This window comes from Tursiops truncatus, chromosome 11 (assembly GCF_011762595.2).
Source record: "Tursiops truncatus isolate mTurTru1 chromosome 11, mTurTru1.mat.Y, whole genome shotgun sequence".
NCBI lineage: Eukaryota > Metazoa > Chordata > Mammalia > Artiodactyla > Delphinidae > Tursiops > Tursiops truncatus.
The window spans coordinates 26,841,003-26,866,538 of NC_047044.1; the positions used below are offsets into that span (position 1 = coordinate 26,841,003).

Genomic DNA, 25,536 nt, shown 5'->3' on the forward strand with positions numbered 1-25,536 from the left:
CTTGCTAATTTGTTTTCCCATAACCTAACTTACAATTACAAAGAGGGAATGCATAAACAAAGTGGATACAAAATAAGAAAGAAAAATCAAGGAAGGGGACATAAAACAGATGCAGAAATTGAAAGACATTATGGTGGTCAAGAGATGAATGGATAAGGAAGATGTGATAAATACATACAATGGAATATTACTCAGCCATAAAAAAGAACGGAATTCTGCCATTTGCAGTGACATAGATGGACCTAGATAGTATTATATATTTTTTTAAAACTTTAGTTTTATTTATCTATTTATTTTTGGCCACGCAGCGTGGCTTGCGGGATCCTAGTTCCTGACCAGGGATTGAAATTATGCCCTCGGCAGTGAAAGCGTGAAGTCCTAACCACTGGACCACCAGGGGATTCCCAGTATTAAGTTTAGTGAAACAAGTCAGAGAAAGACAAATACTCTATGTTATCACTTACATGTGAAATCTAAAAAGTAAAACAAACAAATGTATATAACAAAACAGAAACAGAAGACTCACATATATAGCAAACAAACTAGTGGTTTCCAGTGGGGAGAGAAAAGGGGAAGGGGCAAGATACAGGTATGGGATTAAGAAACACAAACTGCTATGTATAAAATAAATAAAAAGGATATATTGCACAACACAGCAAAATATAGCCATTATTTTCTATTAACTTTAAATGGAGTATAATCTATAAAAATATTCAATCACTATGTTGTACACTAATAATGTAACATTGTAGGTTGACTGTACTTCGACAAATAAATAAAAACAAATATTGTTTTACCTTAAAAAAAAAAAAAGGCTCTACAGGAGAGTTCCCTGGTGGCACAGTGGTTAAGAATCTGCGTCCCAATGCAGGGGACACGGGTTCGAGCCCTGGTCTGGGAAGATCCCACATGCCGTGGAGCAACTAAGCCCGTGGGCCACAACTACTGAGCCTGTGCTCTAGAGCCCATGTGCTACAACTACTGAGCCCGTGCGCCTAGAGCCCGTGCTCCACAACAAGAGAAACCACCACAATGAGAAGCCCGCTCCCGTTTGCCACAACTAGAGAAAGCCCGCATGCAGCGACGAAGACCCAAAACAGACAAAAATAAATACATAAAATAAATAAATTTATTTAAAAAAAAAAAAAGGCACTACAGTGGTCAAAAAAAATCACAGATTTTTTCCTTGGGAAATTGATACAGAAATATCACTTCTATTCCAGGAAGATTATTAAGGGAGGGGCTTTTTTAAGATAGGAAAAGAAGAGTTGTGTTTTGTTATAATGAATTTAAAACTTTGGACAGTTATCTAGTTAGTAATATTCTAAGAACAATGACATTGGGAATAAGGCTGAGGAAATTAAAAAATGTATAATGGAGCAGGTTGCATGTCATCTATATAATGAATGTAATTGAAGCTCTCAGAACAAATTTTAGCAAGACATGGAGTATAAGGCAGAGCCCTGAGGAATCTCTACTGTAACTACAGATAAGGGAGAAAGTACCTTTCTAAAAAAGTACTAAAAAAAAAGAAACTAAAAAAGTAAACCAAGCTCCAGGTCCATACATGCCCCTGCTTTCAGAACTGCTCCCCACCAGATGATCCAGAGTCTTCAGACTCAACATAACCAACAATAGGTTCATCTTCCTCACTCTCTACTGTTTCCCCACTTGTATGAGTGGCACCACCATCCACCTGAACACCTCTGTCAGAAACTTGAGAGGTCTCCTATCTCTCTAACTTTCCCCCTTTCTGTTCCCGTTGCTAGTCCTTTCATGTAGATCTTCAACAAATTTCACCTGGACTATTTTAACAGTTTCATAGCAAGTCCCTCTGACTCCAATCTTTCCACGTATCACCTTATCCCAAATACAGAACCTACTAAAGGATCTCCTAATGCATAAACTTTGGGGATGTCAGTTTGATTCTTAGAATTTGGCAATGAAAATAAAACCTAAACTCCTCAGCACGACACAAAATCCTTCATAAGACCCTTCTTACATTCCCTCCTCATATTCTGGGTCCCATCCAAACTGAACTACTTGCAGTTTCCCCAGCTTACTCTATGACATACTGTTCTCAGCCTGTGAAGCCTTTTCCCCATTCTGCATGGCTAGCTCCTAACCATCCTTCAAATGTCAATCTCTTGATTTGTTTATTTACTCTACTATCTTCCTTCCTTGACTATTAACAACTTACAAACAACGATTGTGTTTCTGATCACCCATCACTTCAAGCAGCTCAATGACTGCATATTCATTAATTCCATAAGCATGTCCTGCCATAAATATGCCAGCCCAGTGCTAGTTACTGGGTGAGTAAAAGCAAAGTGAATAAAACAAGTGAATAAAAACAAAGTTTGCTCAAACAAACAATTTTAAAAAGCCACTTCTTAGTTTTAGCTTCTTAGTTTAGTAGGGAATAAGATAGATATGAAAGAAATAAGAATCAAAAGAAGTAAACAAATTAAAGCCAGAATTAGATACGAGGTAAGAATCAATGTAACAAAATGTGAGTACTGGGAAACAGAGGGGCAACTGTAGTTCCTAAAGGAACTGAGAAATATATATACTTCCCAATCATTTGCTGTACCCCAATTTTTTCTGCAATAACTCAAAATCTGTTAAATAAATGGATAGAGGGCTGAGGACAAGATCAAGTATTCATCAAGAAGATGAATAAAAACAATACATAAAATGACTACATCACGGAATGGAAAAATTTTCAAGAACTCTTGCAAAATTCCCTGAAAGCTTTGGTTAAACTCCCCCACTAAAATAAAGGAAAAGAAGTACTATTTCATTTTAGCTATATATATGTAGATTTAAAAATACAATTTAATAGGTGATATACTGGGTGTTAATTCCTTCATGCAAAGTACAACCTCAGAAGTTTGTCAATAGAAGTAAAGTTATGTATTTCTGTAGGGTTCAGTGAGAGTTGAAGAAGAAAAGAAAATAGAACTTACTGTCCACGAGGATACCAACGGTGCTTAGTAGTAAAGAACATTTTGCTAAGTTGTTCTATCATGGGTCCTTGCTCTAAGTATTCACCTTTTTCTTCTAATCTGGTTTTCAGCACTAGATCATGTGTTTCTTCATTATTCTGCACAGGATCTGGCCGAGGGATAGGCTGCAAAATAATCAGCAATGAACAAATCAAAATGTAGGAATGTTAGCCAGCATCTGATTGAGTTTACAATAAAATAATTACCACACTGAGTACTTCATTATCGTACCTAAAGGTGGGTAAATAAGTCATCAGAACAGTTTCACTTAGCTGTACTATTCATTAAAGAATCAGAATTTTTTTTTTGGCCACACCAGGCAGGATCTTAGTTCCCTAACCAGGGATCGAACCCATGCCCCCTGCAGTGGAAGAACAGAGTCCTAACCACTGGATTGTCAGGGAATTCCCCAGAAATATTTTTCTTCTCATATCAAGTTTTGGGTTCCCTTTCCAATAATAAAGTTCTTAAAGTTATTTTCCCCCAATAATAAAACATATTTTAGTTTCTATTTCTCAAAACTATAAATTGTGCCCATTATTTTTTAACTTAAAAGTTTAGTCTCTACCTTGCATACCATTAAAGTGAGATACAATGAAAAACCTTTAATAGAAAATGACATTTCTTATATCCAAAAGAAGCAGGAAATTTTTCAATGTTTTCATTTTAGGTACCTGAAATGCCATCAAATGATGCTTTATGGTAATTCGAGTAGTTTTTTCCCCCAAAGACATTAATTACTAAAAAAAATCTCATCTCCTCCCAACACATGAGTGATATAACATATGCCCATCAGCAACGCTGGCTGACTAAAGCCCTTAAAAATCAGTATCTTGGAAAGTCAAGCTACCTATATTTTAAATATTAAGTGATAACATATGTAACACAAGACTGTAACATTGCCTTGCTTTACAAATACCATAGATATGTATTACAACACAATGAAAACCTAAATTTACCATCAAAAAAGAAACAATTCAAACACAGATGTCTTCTTTACATTCACACACTATTAACGACAACTGCTACATTCTACCACTGTACTGAATGTTACAGCATAGACTCATATTTATTTAGTTTATGTACAGGAAAAACTGAAACCTCTTTAAAAGGCAATATATAAGTACATGATGGTGGCACAACTGACTAAGTACTATAGAGATGCAAATTAACAAAGATATTAGTGAGAAATAGAACAGGAGCCAAGTCAGAGCCTTGTCACAGAGTGCAGAATGAATTCTAGAAGGAATAACAAACATTATACATAAAGCAAAGTAGGTAAAAACATACAATAAGCAGGTGATCTTAAAAAATGGATCTTGAGAAATCAGATTATGAAAAGCTTTCAAAGTTAGATTTAAGTGTAACAATTTCCTTTAAGTAGGAATAAGGAACCACTTCCTTAGTGTGAGAGGGAATAAGGAGAAAGTATAATGAAGAGGTTAAGAATTGGGCTTTGGTCAATAACTACTATCTCTGTGACCTTGGAATAGTTATTTAAGCTCTTAATCTCCCTTTTGTAAAATCTAAGGAGTAATTACCTACCTAATAAGGGTTTGATGAGGATTAAGTGAAATAATAACATGCTGAGCTGTCCCTTGTACTCTTTGAGTTCAATAATGGTAGGTAGCTGTTAACATTTATTTTAAGGCCTCAAACAGGAAAACAGTGATATAAATTTATTTTAAAAAAAGTGCTCCTTAGACATTTTAAGTCATTTTATATGATCATCTCTTACATGTAGAATGAAATATTAATATTCGTGTCTTTGCAAGTTACTATCAGACCCTGAGGTATACTAGCAAATGCTAGATTAGAGCCTATAGTTTTCTCTTTTAGGTTACTACACTTGTTGCTAAAGGTCAAATGTTTTAACTATTATCAAACAGTTATTTTCAAGTGTTAATAAAAGTTCATTGTCTCTCTTCCTATTCCCAACAGGCTCAATTCTAATATATAACAAATTCTCTCTGCTTTGTATTTCTTTTCCAGGCACACAGATAAAAGACATTGGAATTAATGGCTTCTTAGAAGTCTAAACCAAAAGCCTCTGCAGACTCAGAACTGATTTTTAGGTTGTATTTGATCTCCTTGATCAAACTTCAAAGAAAGGGTACATGAATATTTCAGTAAAAAGTAAAAACTAAAATAAAACTGAATGTCAACTTTAAAAAAAAAAATTCAGAACTGTCATCCTGAATTTCCCTTGTTTTTCTTAATAATTTTCAAATTTGACTTTTGAAAATTTCCACTAAATCAACCACTAAAAAGAATTTTGAGTACTTACATTTTTACTTTATTTTTCCAAATCATTATTTTTTGCCCCTGGTTTAAAATCTTTATCTTCCTAAACTAGAAATCCTAAATTCTAGAAAAATATTTTTAGTTTTAATAAAACACATACCTGGCTGAAACAGAAAGAAGGATCTTTTTACCTGGATCCATGGAAAATAATCAACATCTTTTAGATTCAAATGTAAATTACCAGAAAACCAAAGATACAAATCATCTTAACTTTCCTAAAGCCAGTGTCAGTAGGTATTTCTACTTATGACCAGGATCTCTGTATGCAATATGCTTTCCAGGGCCTAGAGAATGAAAGGGCTCACTAGAGTTGCAGCTACTTCCTTGAGAAAAGAAGAAAATCAAATCTAAATTTTAAGTCACCTTTAAATATAGTTATTTAATGTTATACACTATCTTCATGAAATTTGTAAATCTGGATTCAAAAGGAACATATTTTAACAGTAACATGTTTTCGAGAATGTTTCTTATTGTAAATAAAGTCCAATCTATAATTTATTACTTTAGAAGCAAAAAATTTCCATGCTTCTCCATGTAAATATCTCTTAGCCTTAAAACAGAAAACCCTTAAGCATGAAGAGAGAGGGCCAAATTTATTTATTTAATCAACAATATTTATTGTGCACCTACCAAGTACAGGTATTATTCCAGGTGCTAGCAGGGAACAAAACAGACAAGGCCCTGTCCTCATGGAGCTTACATTTTAATGGAGGGAGACAGACAGAAAAGCAAGAAAATATCCAGTGTGCCAGAAATGATAAATGCTATTAAGAAAAGCAAAGCAAAGTGAAGGACAATAGGGATTCCAGGGGCAGGGGTACTATTTTAAATGTAGTGGCAAGGAGGGTCTCTAGGTAACAAATATGGAAAGATCTAAAGGAAAGGGAATAAACTATGAGGATTTCTGGGGGAAAAGCACTCCAGGCAGAGGAAGCAGTAACTACAAAGGCCCTGAGGCAGGAGCTTCCTAAGTACTTACCTTAAAGAACAGCATGGAGGCCAGTGTGGTACCAGTAGAGAGATTAGTGTGAACTGACAGGAGTGACCTCCTAGACTAGAGAGAGGAATACTGAGGACATGGGAGAGGAGACAACTGATACAACAAAGGGAGTTCAACAAAAAAAGAGGCAGGGACATGGATATGTATGCAAGGGAGTGATTATGATGATGACCATGGAATCTATGCTGGGTAAAGAAAGAAGTGAGAATGTACAAGATACATGAAGGACTGTGAACAAGTGGTTCGATCAACTGATGCAGATCTTAATGAGGGGATGAATAATTCCTGAAGCTGGGAAACTAGGGGGAGTTGGTAGTAAGCTAGTGGAATTCTTAAAAATCTAGATTGGGAGGAAGGAAGAGGAGTTATTTGTGATTAAAACATCTCTAGGGTACAACCACAGGAGTGGGGGGGGCTCCACTCCCATGCAGAAAAAAGATCAAAAAGTTAAGAGGCTGGGGTAGTAGACAGATCATCTACATGGACACTGAAATAACAAAGAATTAGGACACAGTGTTGGAGAGTGTGAGAGTACATCTAAAATCTTCAAAGAAGAGTGGAGGGATGGGGGCACGTGAGGGTGAGGAGAAGTGAAATGCGTGATGACAGATAACAGCAAAAGAAAAAAGATAAGTAGATGGTATGGTTTAATGATACAAACTACAAAGCTAGAAATTGTTACGGAGGAGGAAAGATGATCTGGATATGACAGTGAAGAGCCACAGGGACACCTATTCCATCTCTATGCTCAGTAGTAAAAGGGTTTAGGAGAGAAAAGCACAACTACTTAAGAGTGCTAGGGAAGCAATGACACCAGGGTACAGCCAAGTTTCTGTTAGAGTCAGAAGGTGAAGGCAACATTCTGGAAGAAGTTAAGGTCATGAGAGATTTTAATGATGATAGTAAGTTCTAAAAGTACAGTGGAAAAGTTTTGAGAGTTGGGAAAGATAGGAAAATCATCAGATTCAGGGATGCAAAGAGCCATATGGGGATGAGAGTTTGGACACTGAGAAATGATCACACAGTCCTGGGCTTCTTAGTATAAACTGCTAAAACAAGGATAAAGCACGCGACCAGAAATATAACAAAAAATAACAATGTAAGAAGGCACAATATAGTATGAGCTAGAGGTTTACAGGCCAAAAGTCAGTGACTTACTCCTATTTTCTACACACTGTCCAAAGAAATGAAACAAAAAAGGAATACTGGAATACTGCCTACAGTATCTAGCTAGAATACAAAGCAGGCAGACAAAATGGTGAGGTTTTAAAAAGGGGATACAAACTAGTAAAATAACATTAATTTGTTTTGTCAAACCGGTACTCTGGCCCTAATGATGATTTTTAAAAATAGGTATCACTAGATGCATCATGTGACGAATTATTTTCTCCTCAAAAAGCAAATCAAACATTACGAAATATAGCAGAAGAGGGCTTAAAGAAATAAGAGGAAGCTATTCATATATAAAATAATAAAAAGACTTGGGTCAAGTTAAATTATATTAAAAATAAAAACAAAACCTCCTTTATCTAGTGCCTGGCTTTTGAAGATATATGGAAAAAATTAAACTAGGCCAGTTAAAATATATGCCCATGTTGGCCCATTAGAAAAAAAAAACCAGGGGCTTCCCTGGTGGTGCTGTGATTGAGAATCCACCTGCCAATGCAGGAGACGCGGGTTCGAGCTCTGGTCCGGTAAGATCCCACATGCCGCAGAGCAACTAAGCCCATGCACCACAACTACTGAGCCTGCACTCGAGCCCGTGAGCCACAACTACTGAGCCCGTGAGCCACAACTACTGAGCCCACAAGCCACAACTACTGAAGCCCACACGCCTAGAGCCCATGCTCCGCAACAAGAGAAGCCACCGCCATGAGAAGCCTGCGCACCACAATGAAGAGTGGCCCCCCTTTCACCACAACTAGAGAAAAGCCTGTGCGCAGCAACGAAGACCCAATGCAGCCAAAAATAAATAAATTTATTTTTTTAAAAAAAAGCAAAAGAAAAAACTAACCGAAAAAAGAAGAAATTCACCAAACATGAAAAGGATTATCAAAACCAACACAATATAAAAGTTATGTAACAGTACACTAAAATACAAACTTTTCATAATTTATTAGATTGCAATATATAGTAAGTAGTATGGGACAATGTGGTGGTGTTTTTTTTTTTGCGGCACGCAGGCCTCTCACTGTTGCGGCCTCTCCCGTTGCGGAGCACAGGCTCCGGACGCGCAGGCTCAGAGGCCATGGCTCACGGGCCTAGCCGCTCCGGGGCATGTGGGATCTTCCCGGACCGGGGCACGAACCCGTGTCCCCTGCATCGGTAGGCGGACTCTCAACCACTGCGCCACCAGGGAAGCCCGGGACAATGTGTTTTTAAAATTTATACTAGGTGTGTTTGATCCCTAGTCAGAAATCTACCAAATTTTAGACCAGAAAACTAATGTTGTAATTGTGTTTAAATGTTTCACTTTGTGTACTGAAAAAAACCTTTAGAGAAAAATGATGAAAAGAAATAAGAGAAAAATCAAAACAGTAAAATAAAAAAGCCAAAAGATCTAAACCAAATAAAGAAAATCAAACAATTCCCTTCTCTTTGGATACTGTAAAGAAGGGTGAATAGTCCAACAACAAATTAAAAATTACAAGAGATTTTCTTATACATACTTTTGTGTGTTCATACGGAATGTCCACAGAAGGGTGATAGCATACTATTGTCCTGCCATCAGATGTCAAAGCAAGCTCTACTTTGCTAAAAAAAAGAATGTTTTAGAAACAGAGTTATACTGTATTCAAGGCAAAATGATTATTAGAGCCAAAATTTGTTAATCACAAATCCCTGAAGAATAAATGCCATCATGTCACTGGACTGGCAAACCAGGTACCCATATTACAGGGGACAACTCATACCATCCCACAAAATATATCAGCTTAACTACCACAACAAACCTTTACTGCATTACCCACTATTTTATCTAAATTATTCTTCAAATTATTTGTTTTGTTAAAGTTACTTGTTTTCTTAACCTTTGGAAGAGATCTTCAAGTTCATTCATCACTATTAATAGAACTTCTTTTCCTTATCTAAAAGCTACCTTCAAAAAGCTGTAAGGAGATTACTTAAATTATTAAAACCAAAGATCAGCAAAATACATAATCTTCCAGGTAAAGGATCACCTGAATTTCCAATCATAAAGACTGTAGCTGAGCACTTTTTCTAGATCAGCATTTCTCCAAGTGCATTTGGCATAATGCAAAACACGTCACATAAGACTCAATCTTTTCAGGTTCAAAAGTGCTACCTATTTCCTAGTCTTATTTCATCACTATCTTAATACTTACTAAATTTACAATTAAAACTGGTATCAAGAGGGAAGAAAATACATTTTTACTAAAATTCACAATGAAAACAATGTAACTTAAGAAAACACGTTGTAGTTTCTGCACATAAGACGCTGCTATAGAGATAAAGGACAATATTTCATTCATATGTTATTCCTAGTTCTTAGCATACTGACTAGAATAAGTACCAAATAAATTGTGGTTGAATTAAATATTTGTAATTTAGGATTATTCAATGTTAACAAAAGATAAGATAAATAACTGCTTAAGCTAATACATATGAACCCTAAGAGAAAACCATAAAAAGTATTTAGTTTTTCCAAAAAGCTAAAGAATACTTCAGGAAGAAAAGACAGCATTTCTATCAGCAAGTCTGTCTTACAACAAATGAAGTATTCAGTGAAACACAATGATAATGATTTTTATTTAAACCATTTATAAGCCCAGACACTGGGTAAATAAGATCACTGAAATAATTTTTAAAAACAAAATTAAAGAAAGAATAATCAGAAAAGAAAGCAGAAAATACCAAAACAAGAAATAAAATTAAATCATTTCAGATAGAGCTAACGAACTTTTTTTTTTCAATTGGATTTCAATACATACCAATTATAGTCATCTGGAAGAGAAGAATACGTAGTTTTATGACAAACACAATATAAGGCTCCATCTGCAAAAACCCCAAACAGTAAGATGGATTTAGTTAATTTGAGCATATGTCCTCACACCAATGTAAAGCTAGTTTTACTCATTCAACCACTATTTACTGTATTCACTATGAAACAGGGCTGTACGTGGAGCTAGGGATTCAACAAGTTAACATCCAGTCCCTGACCTCAAAAAGGGTACAAGTCTGGTGAGAGAGAGACAAGTAAACAATTCCAATATAAAGATAAACCCTGTTAGGAAGGGTAAGCATTGGAAGTGAAAGGGACACACGGACAGATTACAAAACAGGAGTGTACAGGTTCAAGAATGCTTTTCCAGTGGAGATGATGTTTAAGGTGTTCTGAAGGATGATGGAGTAAGCTGGAGTTGTTAGGGGATGAGTACAGTGTTCCTTGCAGAGGGAATAAAAAGTGCCAGGACCAGAGGAAAGAAAGAACATAAAGTTTCTGAGTATTCTAAAAACTTTAGTGTTGGGAATTCCCTGGTGGTCCAGTGGTTAGGACTCAGCACTTTCACTGCTGGGGTCTGGGTTCAATCCCTGCTTGGGGAACTAAGATCCCGCAAGCTGCACGGCTCAGCCAAATAAATAATATAATAAAATAAAAACTTTAGTGTGACTGGAGTGCGTAGCTCATAAAGGGCAAGTGCTTAAGTAATGAAATACAAAATAAACTGTTCAAAATCAACTTTTCTTAATCAAAATGCAACACTTCAAAGCATATTTTCCGTTTTTAGAATACCTGCAAATTCAAGAGCCATAACTACTTTTTTTAAAGTTTGTGAAAGTCCCTCTATGTTCAGAGCAATTATGTTCTTTTAAATATAAAGAAAAAATGTAAATGTAGCTCAGTACGGTTAAAAAAAAATTCTGAATATATCTTGGCTAAAACCAAGGATCAACTTCCCTCAACTGAGCCACTTGCTCCTGAGTATGGAATGCCATCCCCACTTTGTTCAAATACCACTCATCTTTCAAGAGTCAAATGCTACCCTTCCATGAAATCCTTTTCCCCCTTCCTGCCCTACATCCCCATCACAGAAAGAGTTGTCTATTTTACATGTCCCACAACCAACACTCCATATGACATTGCTATACCATCATTGTGTCCTTTTTTTTAATGCATCAGTTATTTATATGTATCAAAGATGTCTAAACAAAGATTTGTAAACTCTCCTTTCCCAAAGGATTGCATATACTTAGAGGTCTAAATATAAATTCTTACTCCAATGCATTAAAAGTACCTTAACAAAATTCATTAGTATCATAAAAGATTACTCAGCAAAATGTCAACCCCAAAATTCTATTGATATAAAGATAACAAAATACAAAGAATTAGAAATATAACCTCATCTTTCAAAAGATTTATTAATTTTCAAATATCTGTGCTAGTACAGAAGAGCATTTATTAAGATAAATCAGAGGGTAATGTAAAAATCATTTACACATATTTTATTTTCTTGTCTGACACTGTTGGGGATCTTCTTAATTATGTATGGATTAATATTAAAAGCAGTTTGTATTCTCTGAATACACCAGCTAAGTGATGTACATGTTTGCTGAAAGAAACAGGGTTGGGTGGCAGAGGCAGGACAGACAGAATCTACCATTCTTAACTAGGCAGGAGGGAAAACTCAAGACAACAGTATTTAGTTCAACAGGAAACTGCAAAATTTGTACTCTGCACTAACCTAGACATTTGTTTGTACCCTCATGACATACATCACATTCTACCACATCATATTCCAGGTATTGTTTCCATAGGTGTCTGTTTCAACTACAAGTCTAAATAAGTTCCTTAAGGCCAGGAATCCCACCTTGTTCATTACTGTGTCCCCTATAGTTCCTACTAATAAAGAAGAGATTGTCAAACTGCCTCTAAAATGTTAATTTCTGCATAATTAATACTTGAAAAATGCATTTGACATTTTATCAAGAGAAAAATTCTAGATATGGTTAAGTATCAGAGGTTCTAAATGCATAATTAGAACTGATGCCAAAGTTAACATCAATCAATCCAAATCAACTCAATGTGCCGAAAAGAATTTCAATGAGAGTCAGCTCTCCACAACTCACAGGCTTTTCTTGTTTTACATATATATATTTATACACACACACATTTAATTGCATTTTGACATGATCTATAAAAGCTGATAGTCCCACTTCATTTTCAAATGTTGAATATTTTAAATTACAACAACAAAGAAGGTATAGCAGAAAATATATTGGGAAGACATAGGTTTTGATCATAGGTCTAATTTACCAGATATGCAACTTTGGTTGAGCTTCTGAGGGCAAGAGAACCCAAGTTCCTTCATCTTCAGAAAGAGAATAATGCCACGTGATAGGTAAGTTATTGTAAAATTCAAAGTTGTAAAGACCAAATGACTTAATATGCTTAAAAGCTGTAAAATTCCCACATTGACTGTATATTTTGGAAGGTTTTAAATGTTCCTTCTGGAATACAGGGAGGCCTTTTTATTTGTGCTCACTGAACTTTCCAATCACAGTTTTGCTTTGCCTCTAATCTTAATGTCCTTCCTTTTCATATAAAATATCAATAGTAACAGTAATAATACTTTACCTTCAATAGTAATAATAAAAATTGTGTAAAACAAGAGGCTTAAGGATGCAAGAAGTTAGGTAGTCATTAATTACTAGGATGACTGAGTGACAATGGAATAATTTTCTGGGGTAGCCCAAATTCATTCTTCACTAATCAGATATTTTGACAACTGCGATTCACTGAGATCCATTCAACAAACTTTTATTTATCACCTATCATGTATGAGAGGCACTGAGGACACTAAAATAGACACTGTACAAATTTACAATCTAGTTGGTAAAGTATACACAGACAATTTTAACTTACCCAGGGGCAGATGAACTGGTTTGCAGATTAACCTGAGTGAGGACAAATTGCTGTTTCAGGACATGAGCTAGGTAAAAACTGATTACGTCTGAGTTCCCATCAGCCTTGAGGCTGAGTTCCTATCAGGGTAAAAGGGAAACTAAGCAGCAGAGGTCTCTCTCCCAATTCTCAACAACAACAACAAAATGCTCCTAGGTAATCAAGAGCTGACTACAGTTTTGTTTTCACTATGATTTTAGTGTATACCTACAGTCTCTTGGCAATCTCCTCCTCTGTTTACTTAATTATACTTTCATTTATACAGCTTTTTACCCTAGTCTTCAAACAACTCTTTTCCTCTTAATTCAATAAAAATGTTCAATTACAAATGGTATTCAATAGGAAACATGAAGGAAGCAATTAAGGTCAGGCAGAGATGTGTAAAAAAAGTTGGCTCACTAAACATGAAAAAGCAAACCTATTGTAGCCTCTAACCGTGTCTTCTTTACAAATGGGAGAATGCAGTTCACAGACAGAGGAAAAGTAAAGTGAAAAGAAGGTTGGTCAGGAAATAAGATTTTAATAGACTATTTATATAGATCAATTTTTGACTATCAAACATGTGTTAATAGGCTTTGAAGAAAATATGTGACTACGTTTCTTCAGAAATTACATTTTTTTTTAAATTACACAGAAAAAACACAAAAGAACACACCAAAATAGTAACAATAATCACCCTGTAAGATGGAATTGTGAATTTGCCCTTTGCTAATTTTAGGAACTACTAAAAAAAGCAGTATGTGAAAATATAAATAAAAGTGATTCAAACTAGAAAAAGTTCCTCTTTATCAATCCCTCCCTTGCCCTCGGTTAAATCCCACTTGTGGTCTACAGAGATAACTTATTTGGTTCACATCTTTTACTCTGCATTTATACATATATACACACACACATATATGGTCGATCATCTTTTAAATGCACAATGAGATCATACGATATATACTGTTCTATGACATACTTTTTCCCCCTTCTATACAGAGATCTTTCCACGTTACACTCCTATACAATAGCAGGCATATACAATAACTACATTAAATGTTCTTCAATGAACATGTATTACTATAATATTTGAAAAAGTTTAAAACTTTTTAAATATTGGACTTCCCTGGTGGTCCAGTGGATAAGACTCCATGCTCCCAACGCAGGAGGCCAGAGTTCAATCCCTGGTCAGGGAACTTGATCCCGCATGCATGCCAAAACGAAGATCTGGCACAGCCAAAATAAATTAATAAATATAAAAGAAACAAACACTTTTTAAACATTAAAAAACTCACTTACTTTGAATTGGAAATAAATGTTTCAAGATAGTTCTGCTTGATATAGCCCATTTTACTGCTGCCAACGCCATGGTGAATCAAGATGCTTATCAGGTGGTATGAAAGATGATTTGAAGAGAAACTGCTTTTAAAATCTGCTTCTAAAAAAAAAAAAAATTGCTTCTAGGTATACTATTTTCACCCCTGCATAAGAGAGAAAGAAAAATCAGTGCTACCTATGATAAATTAAAGTGACACAATACACTGAACACTACAAAATAGGATCACTGCCGAGAACTACAGTTGCCTAACACAAAACTTTTAAACAACTTTCCATTTCCAGGCAATACAGTACAAAAAGCAACATCATCAAAATGTATAGTAAGATCAGAAACCCAAGAACTATGTCCATTACTATTTATCTTAAATGCAAACTTCTCAACACCTAGTGTAGTTCTTTCCATTCAATGAGTGCTCAGCCAATGTGTAATTACTCTTAGAAACAGTCACTCACACATGCTACACAGAGCATTCTCCTTTCATAAAGCAAATGTGTCGGTGTACAACCTCCCAGGTACCATACACAAGATTTTATTACATCTCTTAAAGGGGTATTCTGTTTCTGATTAAATGAAATATTAAACAAGAAGGCCTAGCCTTGGCTTATTAAATATTGACTTGGAGAAACACATATAAACACCCAAAATCCCAAATAAAATTTCACCCTTTTATATAAGCTTTTTAACTTTCCAAGGTGCTTCCACTACCATTCATTTTACTCTCATCCTAATCATAAGAGGCATCTTTATTTTGATTCATGAAGAAACTAAGGTACAAAATTTAACTAAATTGCTTCCAAGAACTTCAGAGTCAATCCCTTACAAACGGGAAAAGTTTGGGCAAGTCATTAACGAAGCATTCCACGGTAAAATGGGGGGAAACAACCCCAAGCTCCAGGTCTGTTGTGAATAAATGACATACATCACTTGTTTTCAATTGGCCTCGATGACTATTCCCCTCCCACCACCCCCGCACAGTGATAAAAGCTTATTTCATCAGTCTTAGTCGTTGAACTACGCAGGCTGATTCCTTGCACTGTCGGTACATTAGCACTGCCATCCCTGAGTACCTACAGTGTGCCTCCTACACTTTACGACCCATTTTCCTATACATTATATGCTCCTTCACAAGTCTGTGAAGTAGGCGTCTCCATTTAAAACACTAAGAAGCGAGGCTCCGAAAGCTCAAACGGTTTACCTGCCACTTTACTGCTGCTTAATAGGTACTATGGGTGTAACGCAAGCCCACAGCTTCTGACCACGAAATGAGAAACAAAACACTTGAGGGGACGTTAGGTCCCCTCTGTCCGAAACCCAGAGGTCACATTATTCACCCCAGAGAGAGAATTCAGAGGGTAAACCCCCTGGCCCGGAATTCAACGCTGGAGCAATAGAGGACTGCGGAGAGTCTGGGAGGGACTGAGGCTTGAGGAACAGGCTACCAGAACCAGACCCCACGGTAAGCGCGCAGCCACACGCCGGCCCTTCTGCAGGACGGACCGAGTCTGGTAATGCCAGAGGCTTTATCTTGCCGCAAACGACAGGCAGGAGACCTCGACAGCTGCCTATAAACTTTCTGGGCTTGCCCAGCTCTTAGGGACTCCTAGACGGGAGAAGGAGAGGGAACTGGTTACCTTAACTGCAACTCACCGCGAGCCCGCCATCTTACCTCAACCCGGGTCCTAAGAGACACCTCTCCACGCGCCTTCCTGGCTCGCGGGGCACTCTGGGAAATGTAGTCTCCGCGGGAAAGAGCCCCGGTTGCCGTGGGTAAGGCGGGGATCCACCCAACGTGCGCCCGCGTTTAGTTCCAGCAGTTTGCCTGCAGCTTTACCGGCGCTACCCAAGAAAACAAATTCACTGCCCCCACACATATCCTTAGAAAGTAACGAACGCTATTTTTTAAAGTTTATACTAATAATTAGAGCAACTTGAGATCCCTCCTTGCATGAGTTAGGTTTCCCAGGGGAAGAGGCATTTCAGAGAAGTACTGAAGCGGGGTGTGGTTGGATTTGACGTTTGAAATGGGGAAGCATGGGACAGGCTTCAACCTATGTTCTGAGAACTGTGCTAACCAGAACAGTTATTCATTATGGGAGGAGGACGTGCAGGATCCTGGACCTCGCCATGTACCTTAGAGGGAAGAAAAGCCCCCTGGGACTGGGCCCTTTCTGTTCTCATTGCCAGCAATGGTCTTCTCTCACTGCTTCTCATGACCACTGACTTAGTTTATGCAGCTCTTGCTCAAATATAATTTCAGAGAGGACCACATCATTAAAATAGCTTCACCCGCCCTTGTCCCATTGCCCTCCTTTATTTTTTTCATAACATTTACCATTATATGACATTATATTTTCATTTGTTTCCTTGTTTAATGTCTGTCTCTTATGCCAGAATTCAAGATCCATGAAGGCCAAGAGGGACAGGTATGTTCTATACGGTATACAAATCTAATATCTAGAACTGTGCTTGGCCTCATCGTAGGCCTCCAATATTTGTTGAATGAATAAAACAATTAAATAACACTGCATGTATTCAAGATAGTAGGTGATTGACTGATAAAGCCTAGTTTCACCTGGGAATTCCTTTCCTTCATGATCTGCAAAATTTCGGATTTATGTACATTTTTCTGAAAAGGATTCATAGCTTTTAACATGTAATCAAGGGGGTTAATCAATCTCTCAAAAATTTAAGGGCCATAGTCCTGAAGTAGTCCTTAATATCGAAAATAAGTGAATGTAAGTTCACTTACATTCACAGCATAAATTTGGACTGCTGTGATGTCTCTCTTCACTTCCCACAGAATATCAGGCTGGTTCTGCTGCTTATCTTTGCTCCTATGGAAGCTCACATTGAGGACCCATCTCTGTCCTTTCCGAATCTTGTCCATCCTTCAAAGCCACCCCGTAGTCTTTCTGGACTATGCTGTAGGGAGAGACAGAGAGAAGAAACATACTTGAATGAACTATCAACTGGACTTGTCAAACATTCACTGTGCAAAGCAGAAGAGGGACGGATCAAAGATGATTCCACAGGACATGTCTTGATGGCTGTGAGTAGAGTGGGGACCACTGACCAACAGGGAGACTCAGTGCAGCCAGGAAAGGTTCACAAAGCTGAGACCAGGAAAGAAGCCAGCCATGTGCATGTGAAAGAGAGCAGAGACAGCTCTAGGCTGAGGGAACAATTTAAAAGTCTAAAAGGGGGTGGAAACAGCTTATCATATGCTGGAGTATGGTGTGGAAGAGAGCAGCAGGAGATGGGGTAAGGTGCAGGTCATGTTGGGCTTTATAGGCCTTGGTGGTAATAACATGGAATTAGGACACAGATTCATTTGTGTAGATGTTATTTTAATACAGTAGGGCAGGGCTTCCCTGGTGGCGCAGTGGTTGAGAATACGCCTGCCGATGCAGGGGACACGGGTTCATGCCCTTGTCCGGGAAGGTCCCACATGCTGCGGAGCGGCTGGGCCCGTGAGCCATGGCTACTGGGCCTGCCCGTCTGGAGCCTGTGCTCCGCAAAGGGAGAGGCCACAACAGTGAGAGGACCGCGTACTCCTAAAAAAAAAAAAAAAAAAAAAAAAAAAAAGCACTAACACAGGGAATTCCCTGGTGGGCCAGTGATTAGGACTCTGTACTTTCACTGCTGTGGCCCCGGGTTCAGTCCCTGGCGGCGTGGGGTGGGGGGGACGAAGATCCAACAAGCTGCGCAGTGTGGCCAAAATAAAAGTGCTAACACAGATTTTAAAAACAAAACCCAAGAGATAATCACTGCTAATATTTTGATGTAAAACCTTTCACTTTTGTCTCTTCGTATATCTATATTATGATAATAGCTAACATTTATTGGACACATGATGTGTACTATTTTAAAGCCCTTGGCCAGTGATGGAGCTGAGATGTGAACCAGCCAGCCTGGTTCTCCTTCAGCTCCCCTCTCTTTCACACAAACACATTATATTTAGGTTTTCTTTTATTACTGTTAATATACATGTACAGATAAACATGCATGCACAATAGATTTTCTTTCTTAATATATCTTTTTTCCCACTTAACCGTGTATCATGAACATCTTTCCTCTGAATAGCTTAAATATTGTCAGTTTCAAACTGCAAGGCTCCTAGAGATCATCAGGACTTACTTTAGATTATTAAAGATCCTCACACTATAGTCTAAAGTTATTTCATTATTAGATGCTTTCCTGCGACTCCTAAATTTTAACTTTATTCTACTTTGTTCATTCATTCAATAACTATTTATTGAGCACTTATTAGATGTACCAAACACCAGAGCAACAGTTTATGTCTTCAGAGATTATACATCAAGTGGGGATGACAGATAGTTAATGTATAATTGTGTAATTAATTATTTTATTATCATTGTCCTGAGTGCTCAGAGGGAAAAAAATGCCGTGGAGCATATAACTAGTCTGTTGGTGTCTGACTAGTCTATTAGGGTTAGGAAAGGCTCCCCTGAGGATATGAATTTAAGCAGAAATCTGAAGGAAGGGTAGAAGTTATAAAGATGAAGAGTACAAGAGAGAACAGCCTGAGTGAGGGCCCTAAGGTAGGAAGTAGTATGATTCTTACAAGAAACAAAAATAAGGTCAATGTGACTAGAATACAGAGTGCTAGCAAAAACAATGAGGCTGGTGACAAAGGCAGATCTATTTTATATTTTTAAGAACTATTTCACACTTGGCAGGTAATGCTTATAAAGGGCTTTCTGGGAGACCACATATATTTGAAACTTATCCAAAATAACAAGACCCCGTTTTTCTAGTATGCATTGAGTATTGTCCTTAAGAAGTGTTTGTTTTGCCTTGTGAAGATAAATTGCACACCTTTAATTACATTGATAAATAATCTCACCAGGAACTGTGAGAAATTTACAGCAGAAACTGTTATTCCCCTATAGCTATTTCTCCCTTTCTTCCATGTTAATAGAACCCCTAATCTTCTACTGAGTGTATGTCTACTCTGAATTAAAAAATCTACATTTCCCAGCCTCCCTTGCAAGCATAGATGTAGTCATGTGACTAAGTGCTGGCCAATGAAATGTAAGCAAATGTGTCTTGCAGCAGCTTTGCTCTCTTCCTTAAAGATAGCTGGTGGGCACTCTTTGCCCCTTACTCCATCCTTTCTCCAGGAGAGTGGATGTTATGGTCACTATCTTAGAACACTAGCATTTAGAGGGCCTAGACTTAGGAATGATGGAGTAGTCAGCTGGAAGGAGTCTGGGTTTTTGATAACTTTGTGGACCAGCGCTCCTAGTCCCTGCACTTCCTACTTAGGGATTTTTACAAGAGAGAAGTAAACTTTTATCTTGTTTAACTCAGTGTTACTTTGAGCCTCTTTTCTAATAGTGGAACCTAATCCTCACTGAAATGACAGAATGAAAATAGTTCAAATCACAAATGATTCAAGAAAAATATATCTAAAGGATTAGTACTGATTAAAATGTAAGGGCCTTGGACTTCCCTGGTTGCACAGTGGTTAAGAATCTGCCTGCCAATGCAGGGGACACGGGTTCAAGCCCTGGTCTGGGAAGATCCCACACGCTGCGGAGTAACTAAGCCCATGCACCACAACTACTGAGCCTGTGCTCTAGAGCCCGTGAGCCACAACTACTGAACTCGTATGCCACAACTACTGAAGCCCGAGTGCCTATAGCCTGTGCTCCACTGCAATGAGAAGCCTGCACACCGCAACCAAGAGTCGCCCCTGGGCAGCAACAAAGACACAACATAGCCAAAAATAAATGAATAAATAAATAAATTTATTTTAAAAAAAGTTGTTTCCTGAAGATGGAAATTTCTTCTTAAAAAAATTAAAAAAATAAAGTAAAATAAAATGTAAGGTCCTCCATAACACTGAACATAATACGGAGCACAAGTTATAAACGGCTTTTCCTTCAAAAGCTCTCTTATGAATGCTCCAAGTGGTTTTTACATTTATGTCTTCTCTACCCATAAGATCTTGGGCTTCCTGCATGTAGGTGAACCTTATTTTCCAACTATAGAGCTCACATGTATAGCATAATGTTAAGGAGGCAGTAGAGTGCAGAGGTTAACAAGTAGATTCTGAGAATCTCTGCCTAAATTTGAATCTTGATTCCATGACTTCCTAGCTATGATATTTGGGGAAATTTATTTTCTTAATATTTTTTAGTCTCAGTTTACTCTTCATAAAAGGGGGAATAATAATTATATTCCCTACTTTATAGAATTATTGGGTAAATAACAGAAGGTAAGTAAAATGCTTTGCAAAGTACCTGACATGTAGTAAGCACTCAATCAATACTAGCAATAATTGTATCTTGTAGGTGCTTAATAAATATTTGTATAATAAATTTTTATGAACATCTGACCCAAAGAGGTTACTTATTTCTTTGGCATTAAAATATATATTTTGACTGTCAGGAATAATCTACTGAATGTAATTAAAAATGAATAAATGGACTTAGTCTAAAATGGACAATAATTATTTCTAGCTTTAAGTTGGCATATCACTTAGTCTCAGAGGAAAGCAAATGACATACTCAAACTGGTATCATTCCAGGAGCAGTAGTGGTATAACCTGGGCTTAGTACCACTGGCTGTTCCTTCCAGGCCAGAAGGGACAAAGAGAGGGAGCAGTAACTGGATCCCAGGAGAGAATCCTGTAGTTGGCTACCTTGAGGAGAGCAGTCATCTGTTGAAGGGCGTAGCCAGCCTGAGGTGACCTTGCCAGGAGCAACCCAGGGTAATAATTAATCTGACTTCCCTATCCTTTCCTTCTCTAATCTCCTGCAAGGGCTTCTCATTGGCCCAAACCAAACAGAAACCAGAGGTGAAGGAACCCCCTCCATATAGTGTAGTCTATTCGAGTCTGCTTCCTGGGCAGAGAGCAGAGTGGACAAGATGAAGAGTGGATTTGGAGGAACAAAAGGGAGGTTCCTGGCACCATGTCAGAATAAGTGTCCTTAGGACGCCTTTGGTATTCTGACTGTAAAGCCAGAGATTGGTTTAGTAATCCAATTGGATGTTATTTAAATATAAACAGCCCATACTGATAGAAAGTGAAAAGAATTCTGAATAGCTTCCAGCAGTAAATACCTTTATTGAATATGTTGATAAATCAAATAAGTGAAACAGCTTGGGTAGGAGGTTAGAAACTCAAATCACACTGAAGATTTGGTAAAATGTATAACGTGAATTTAGGTGACATGGGTGGTGAGACCACTCCATTTGGAGAGTGTGGACTGGAATTCCTATTGGCACAGCAACCATAAAAGAGGGCTCTGTTTCTCCTTTCAGGTCATATAGAAGACTGCACTTCCAGACCTCACCCTCACAACCAACCTGGAAGGCACCCCAAACTGCTTGCATAAGTTACCCCAGGTTACTTGGGGGTTACTTGTTTCCTTGGGTGTAAGTGACTTTTAGCTCCATAAAGATTTTGAATTAAATGTAGAAATGATGATGTAAATCAAACCCACCTAGTAATATTATTTTCCAGTTAGCATTGAGAATATAACACACAAACATGTGTATTCTACGTTTACATTTAAGTATTTAGAATATATAAAAGAATTTGGACTGTTAACTTTGCTGTTAGATAGCTTTTTGATTCTAATTTTTAAAAACTTTTTATTACAGAAAATTTCAAACACATACAAATTAGAAAGAAAAGTATAATAAACCACCATGTACCCCTCATTCAGCTTCAACAATTGTCAGCTTATGGGCAATTTTGTTTCATCTATACTCCCACCATTGGGGACTTCCCTGGTGGTGCAGTGGATAAGAATCCGCCTGCCAATGCAGGGGACATGGGGTCGAGCCCTGGTCCGGGAAGATCCCACATGCCGTAGAGCAACTAAGCCCGTGTGCCACAACTAGGAAGACCATGCTCTAGAGCCCGCGAGCCACAACTACTGAGCCCGTGTGCCACAACTACTGAAGCCCGTGCGCCTATAGCCTGTGCTCCACAACAAGAGAAGCCACCGCAGTGAGAGGCACGCGCGCCGCAACCAAGAGTAGACTCTGCTTGCCACAAGTAGAGAAAGCCCGCGTGCAGCAACAAAGACCCAACACAGCCAAAAATAAATAAATAAGTGAATTTATACTCCCACCATGTTCCTTCTCCTATATCATTTTGAAGCAAATTTCAAATAGCCTATTATTTCATCTATAAATATCCCAGTAAGAAATGCTAAAAGATAAGGCCTCCTTTCTTCAAACATAACCACAATATTACACAACTTAAAAAAAAAGATGATGATTATTTAACATCATTAAATATCCAGTCAACATGCAACTTTCCAAATGGCTCATGAATGTCATATTTTCTATTTAGTTTGCTTGTTTGAATCAGATCCAAATTAGATCCACACCTTTCGTTTGCTTAATAACATTTTTAAGTCTCTTTAACTTATAAGTTCCTTCTCCATTTGTCTTTCTCTTTTTTCCTTGTACTTATTTGTTAAAGAAACCAGGTGTTTTTCCTGTAGAGATTCTGACGATCTGGGCTTTGCTGAGTACATTCTGGAGCAAACTTTAACATGTTCCTAAGTCCCTTGTGTTTTCTGTAAGTTGTGATTCCAATTTGAACTTGTCATTAGGTGACTGATTTAGGCTTATGATTCTGTGTTGAAGGGTGTGAAAGAATTATATTGTTTGGAAGCAGTATTACAATACTTAATAGAAGACTCACTGTATTAGAATTTTTTTTCATTTATAAGAATTATTTAGGTGCTTGGGAATGTTTGTCAAAATTGAAGGGCTGGAAAATAAAATTGAATATGTTAAATTTACAAGTGCAATTTAAAATGTTTAAACGTAGGTAATTTACTTTTATGAAAAATTCCCTTAAAAGAGTTTTATTTTAGTTGCTAGTCTTATAAACAGAATAATAAGATTTGTAAACTGAATTTGAAAGCTTAAGGAAAAACTAGACTTTACTGTCACTACAGTAAATTGAATGTTAATTAAAAACTAATCTGTGAAATATCTCCTTGTGCAGGAAAACTGCCTCAAAGACACCAAAAATACTCTTGTCAGCATAAAGATGTTTTTGCCCTCCTCTCTCAAAAATTATACTCAAACAACAATGAGAACAAGATGGGAAAGTCAAGAGATGCAGGAATGGCTCCTGACTTAGCAGAGCAGAGGAAAGTTAAGCATGCAGGTTGTACCAAGGCTCAAGTAATTGGTAGCACCATATATTCAGGAAGAGGGAGTGAGGAAGGGGCTGAAAACTGATGGAATATTTGAAGGTCAGTATAAGGTGCAGTTAGACCCAAGACTCCCATACACGCCAGCCCATCCTCGTCAGAAATGGGAATCTGAATCTGAGAAGCTGTAGACTCAGGAACACATACCTGGAGGAGGGTAAGGGAGAAGCGTCCAACAGGAAACTGACCAGGCAAGTCCCCGGGCTCCCTTCCTTGCCCACCTCCAGAATGCCAGCATCCTCTGGTCTGCAGCCTTCCCTCTGACCATATGAAACACCTGATGTCCTCCCAATAAATTCTGTATCTGTTAGTCCGAATCAGCTTCTATGCCTGCACCCAGGAACCCTGACTAAAATAACATTTCACACTTACCTTGTATTAATGTCATTAATATATATTTGCATCCATTCTCTCCCAGGGTAATTCCTTGTCTGGTTTGGCTCATCATTTTCCCTGCAGAAACTAATATTGTGCCTAGCACTTAGCAGGCTTTTACTAACTGTTTATTGAATAACTGAGTGAATAAAACCTTCCCTGTGTCTTACGTATACTCTTCACTGTATCTTATGTGGTATCTCAATTACAGAACTTATCACATCAAATATATTAATTTGTTTAAATGTCTGTCTCCCCTATAAGAACATAAGTTCAAGATCAAAGATCCTATCTTGCTCATTTAAAAAAAACATCTCCTAGGGAAGGTCTAGTACATAATAGGTAGAGAATGAAGGAAGGCAGGAAGGAGGGGATATGTGCTAAGCATTATGTTACCGCTGGACACACAGCAAATAAGAATATGGGTGGATAAAAAGGCAACATGACATCAGTGACAAGGCAACAAGATGTGAAAATGATGATGTTAGAGAGAGAATATGTATGATGGATCACGGGATATTCAAAGCAACGATGAGATTGTCCATATTGCGGGCTGAGGTTGCCTTTGGGGAACTGGGATAGAAAGTAAGCAGTAGTTTAAGAAAATGTCAGGTGGTTTTGTGATTAGAAGGTGAGAGGAGTAAGTTTTCTAATTGGTGAATTTAAAATAATGAGCTGGGTCCTCTCAGCCTTGTCTCCTTCCCTCCTTTCTTTTTCTCCCCTCCCTCCCTTTTCCCTCTCTTTTCCTTTCTCCCTTCTATTTCTTTCTCTCCTTCTTCCTTCCTTCCTTTTTTTTTTTTTTTAAAGCAGTCTGTCTTCTGCTCTCATGCATGCGCATCTGCTCTGTCTTGGCTTAAGGGGCCTGCAGTTGTCTGGCTGTGCTAAGTGACTGGGTGGCTGTGCTTGCAACTGGGGAGCTGGTGGGAGGACTATTAATAAGCCCAAATGACTGCCCACTTAGAACTGTTTTCTCCAATCAGCTTTATTGGTAATGAAGGCAACATTTTGGTCTCCATCTCTTTCAACTGGTTATAATTTCAGGAGTGGAAATTGGGTGTTATTTATTGGCCTCTTCAAAACCCAGCAATCTGGAATACTGAACACGTGGGCCAACTTAAACTCCAACTATCTGGAATATCTAACACTTGGATCAAGAGAATTAGAACAGACAGGAGGAAAGATATGGGTATTGGGCCAAAAGGAATTAGAAAAACAGGAACAAGAAATATAAGTCCACAAATATGTATAAAATAGATAACTAATAAGAACCTGCTGTATAAAAAATAAATAAAATAGGGCTTCCCTGGTGGTGCAGTGGTTGAGAGTCCGCCTGCTGATGCAGGGGACATGGGTTCGTGCCCCAGTCTGGGAGGATCCCACATGCCGTGGAGCAGCTG

General features: G+C 37.8%; 1 protein-coding gene across 9 annotated transcripts in view; it reads right to left on the reverse strand.

The window, feature by feature from the left end:
• MRPL42 (mitochondrial ribosomal protein L42) overlaps nucleotides 1-25,536 on the reverse strand; it is a 45,554-nt gene that overhangs the window by 13,012 nt on the left and 7,006 nt on the right. For 2 of the 9 annotated variants that reach the window (XR_002179934.3, XM_073788356.1), the window contains exons 1-5: nucleotides 14,513-14,683; nucleotides 13,196-13,227; nucleotides 10,263-10,326; nucleotides 8,982-9,066; nucleotides 2,970-3,133 (exon numbers count right to left, since the gene is read on the reverse strand). Coding sequence is in view for 7 of the 9 variants with exons in the window: in XM_073788356.1 (XP_073644457.1) it covers nucleotides 2,970-3,133; nucleotides 8,982-9,066; nucleotides 10,263-10,326; nucleotides 13,196-13,227; nucleotides 14,513-14,562 (395 nt within the window). In the remaining 2 variants the exon portion in view is untranslated. The other 7 variants (XR_012324263.1, XM_073788353.1, XM_073788355.1 and 4 more) reach the window with 7 other exon arrangements.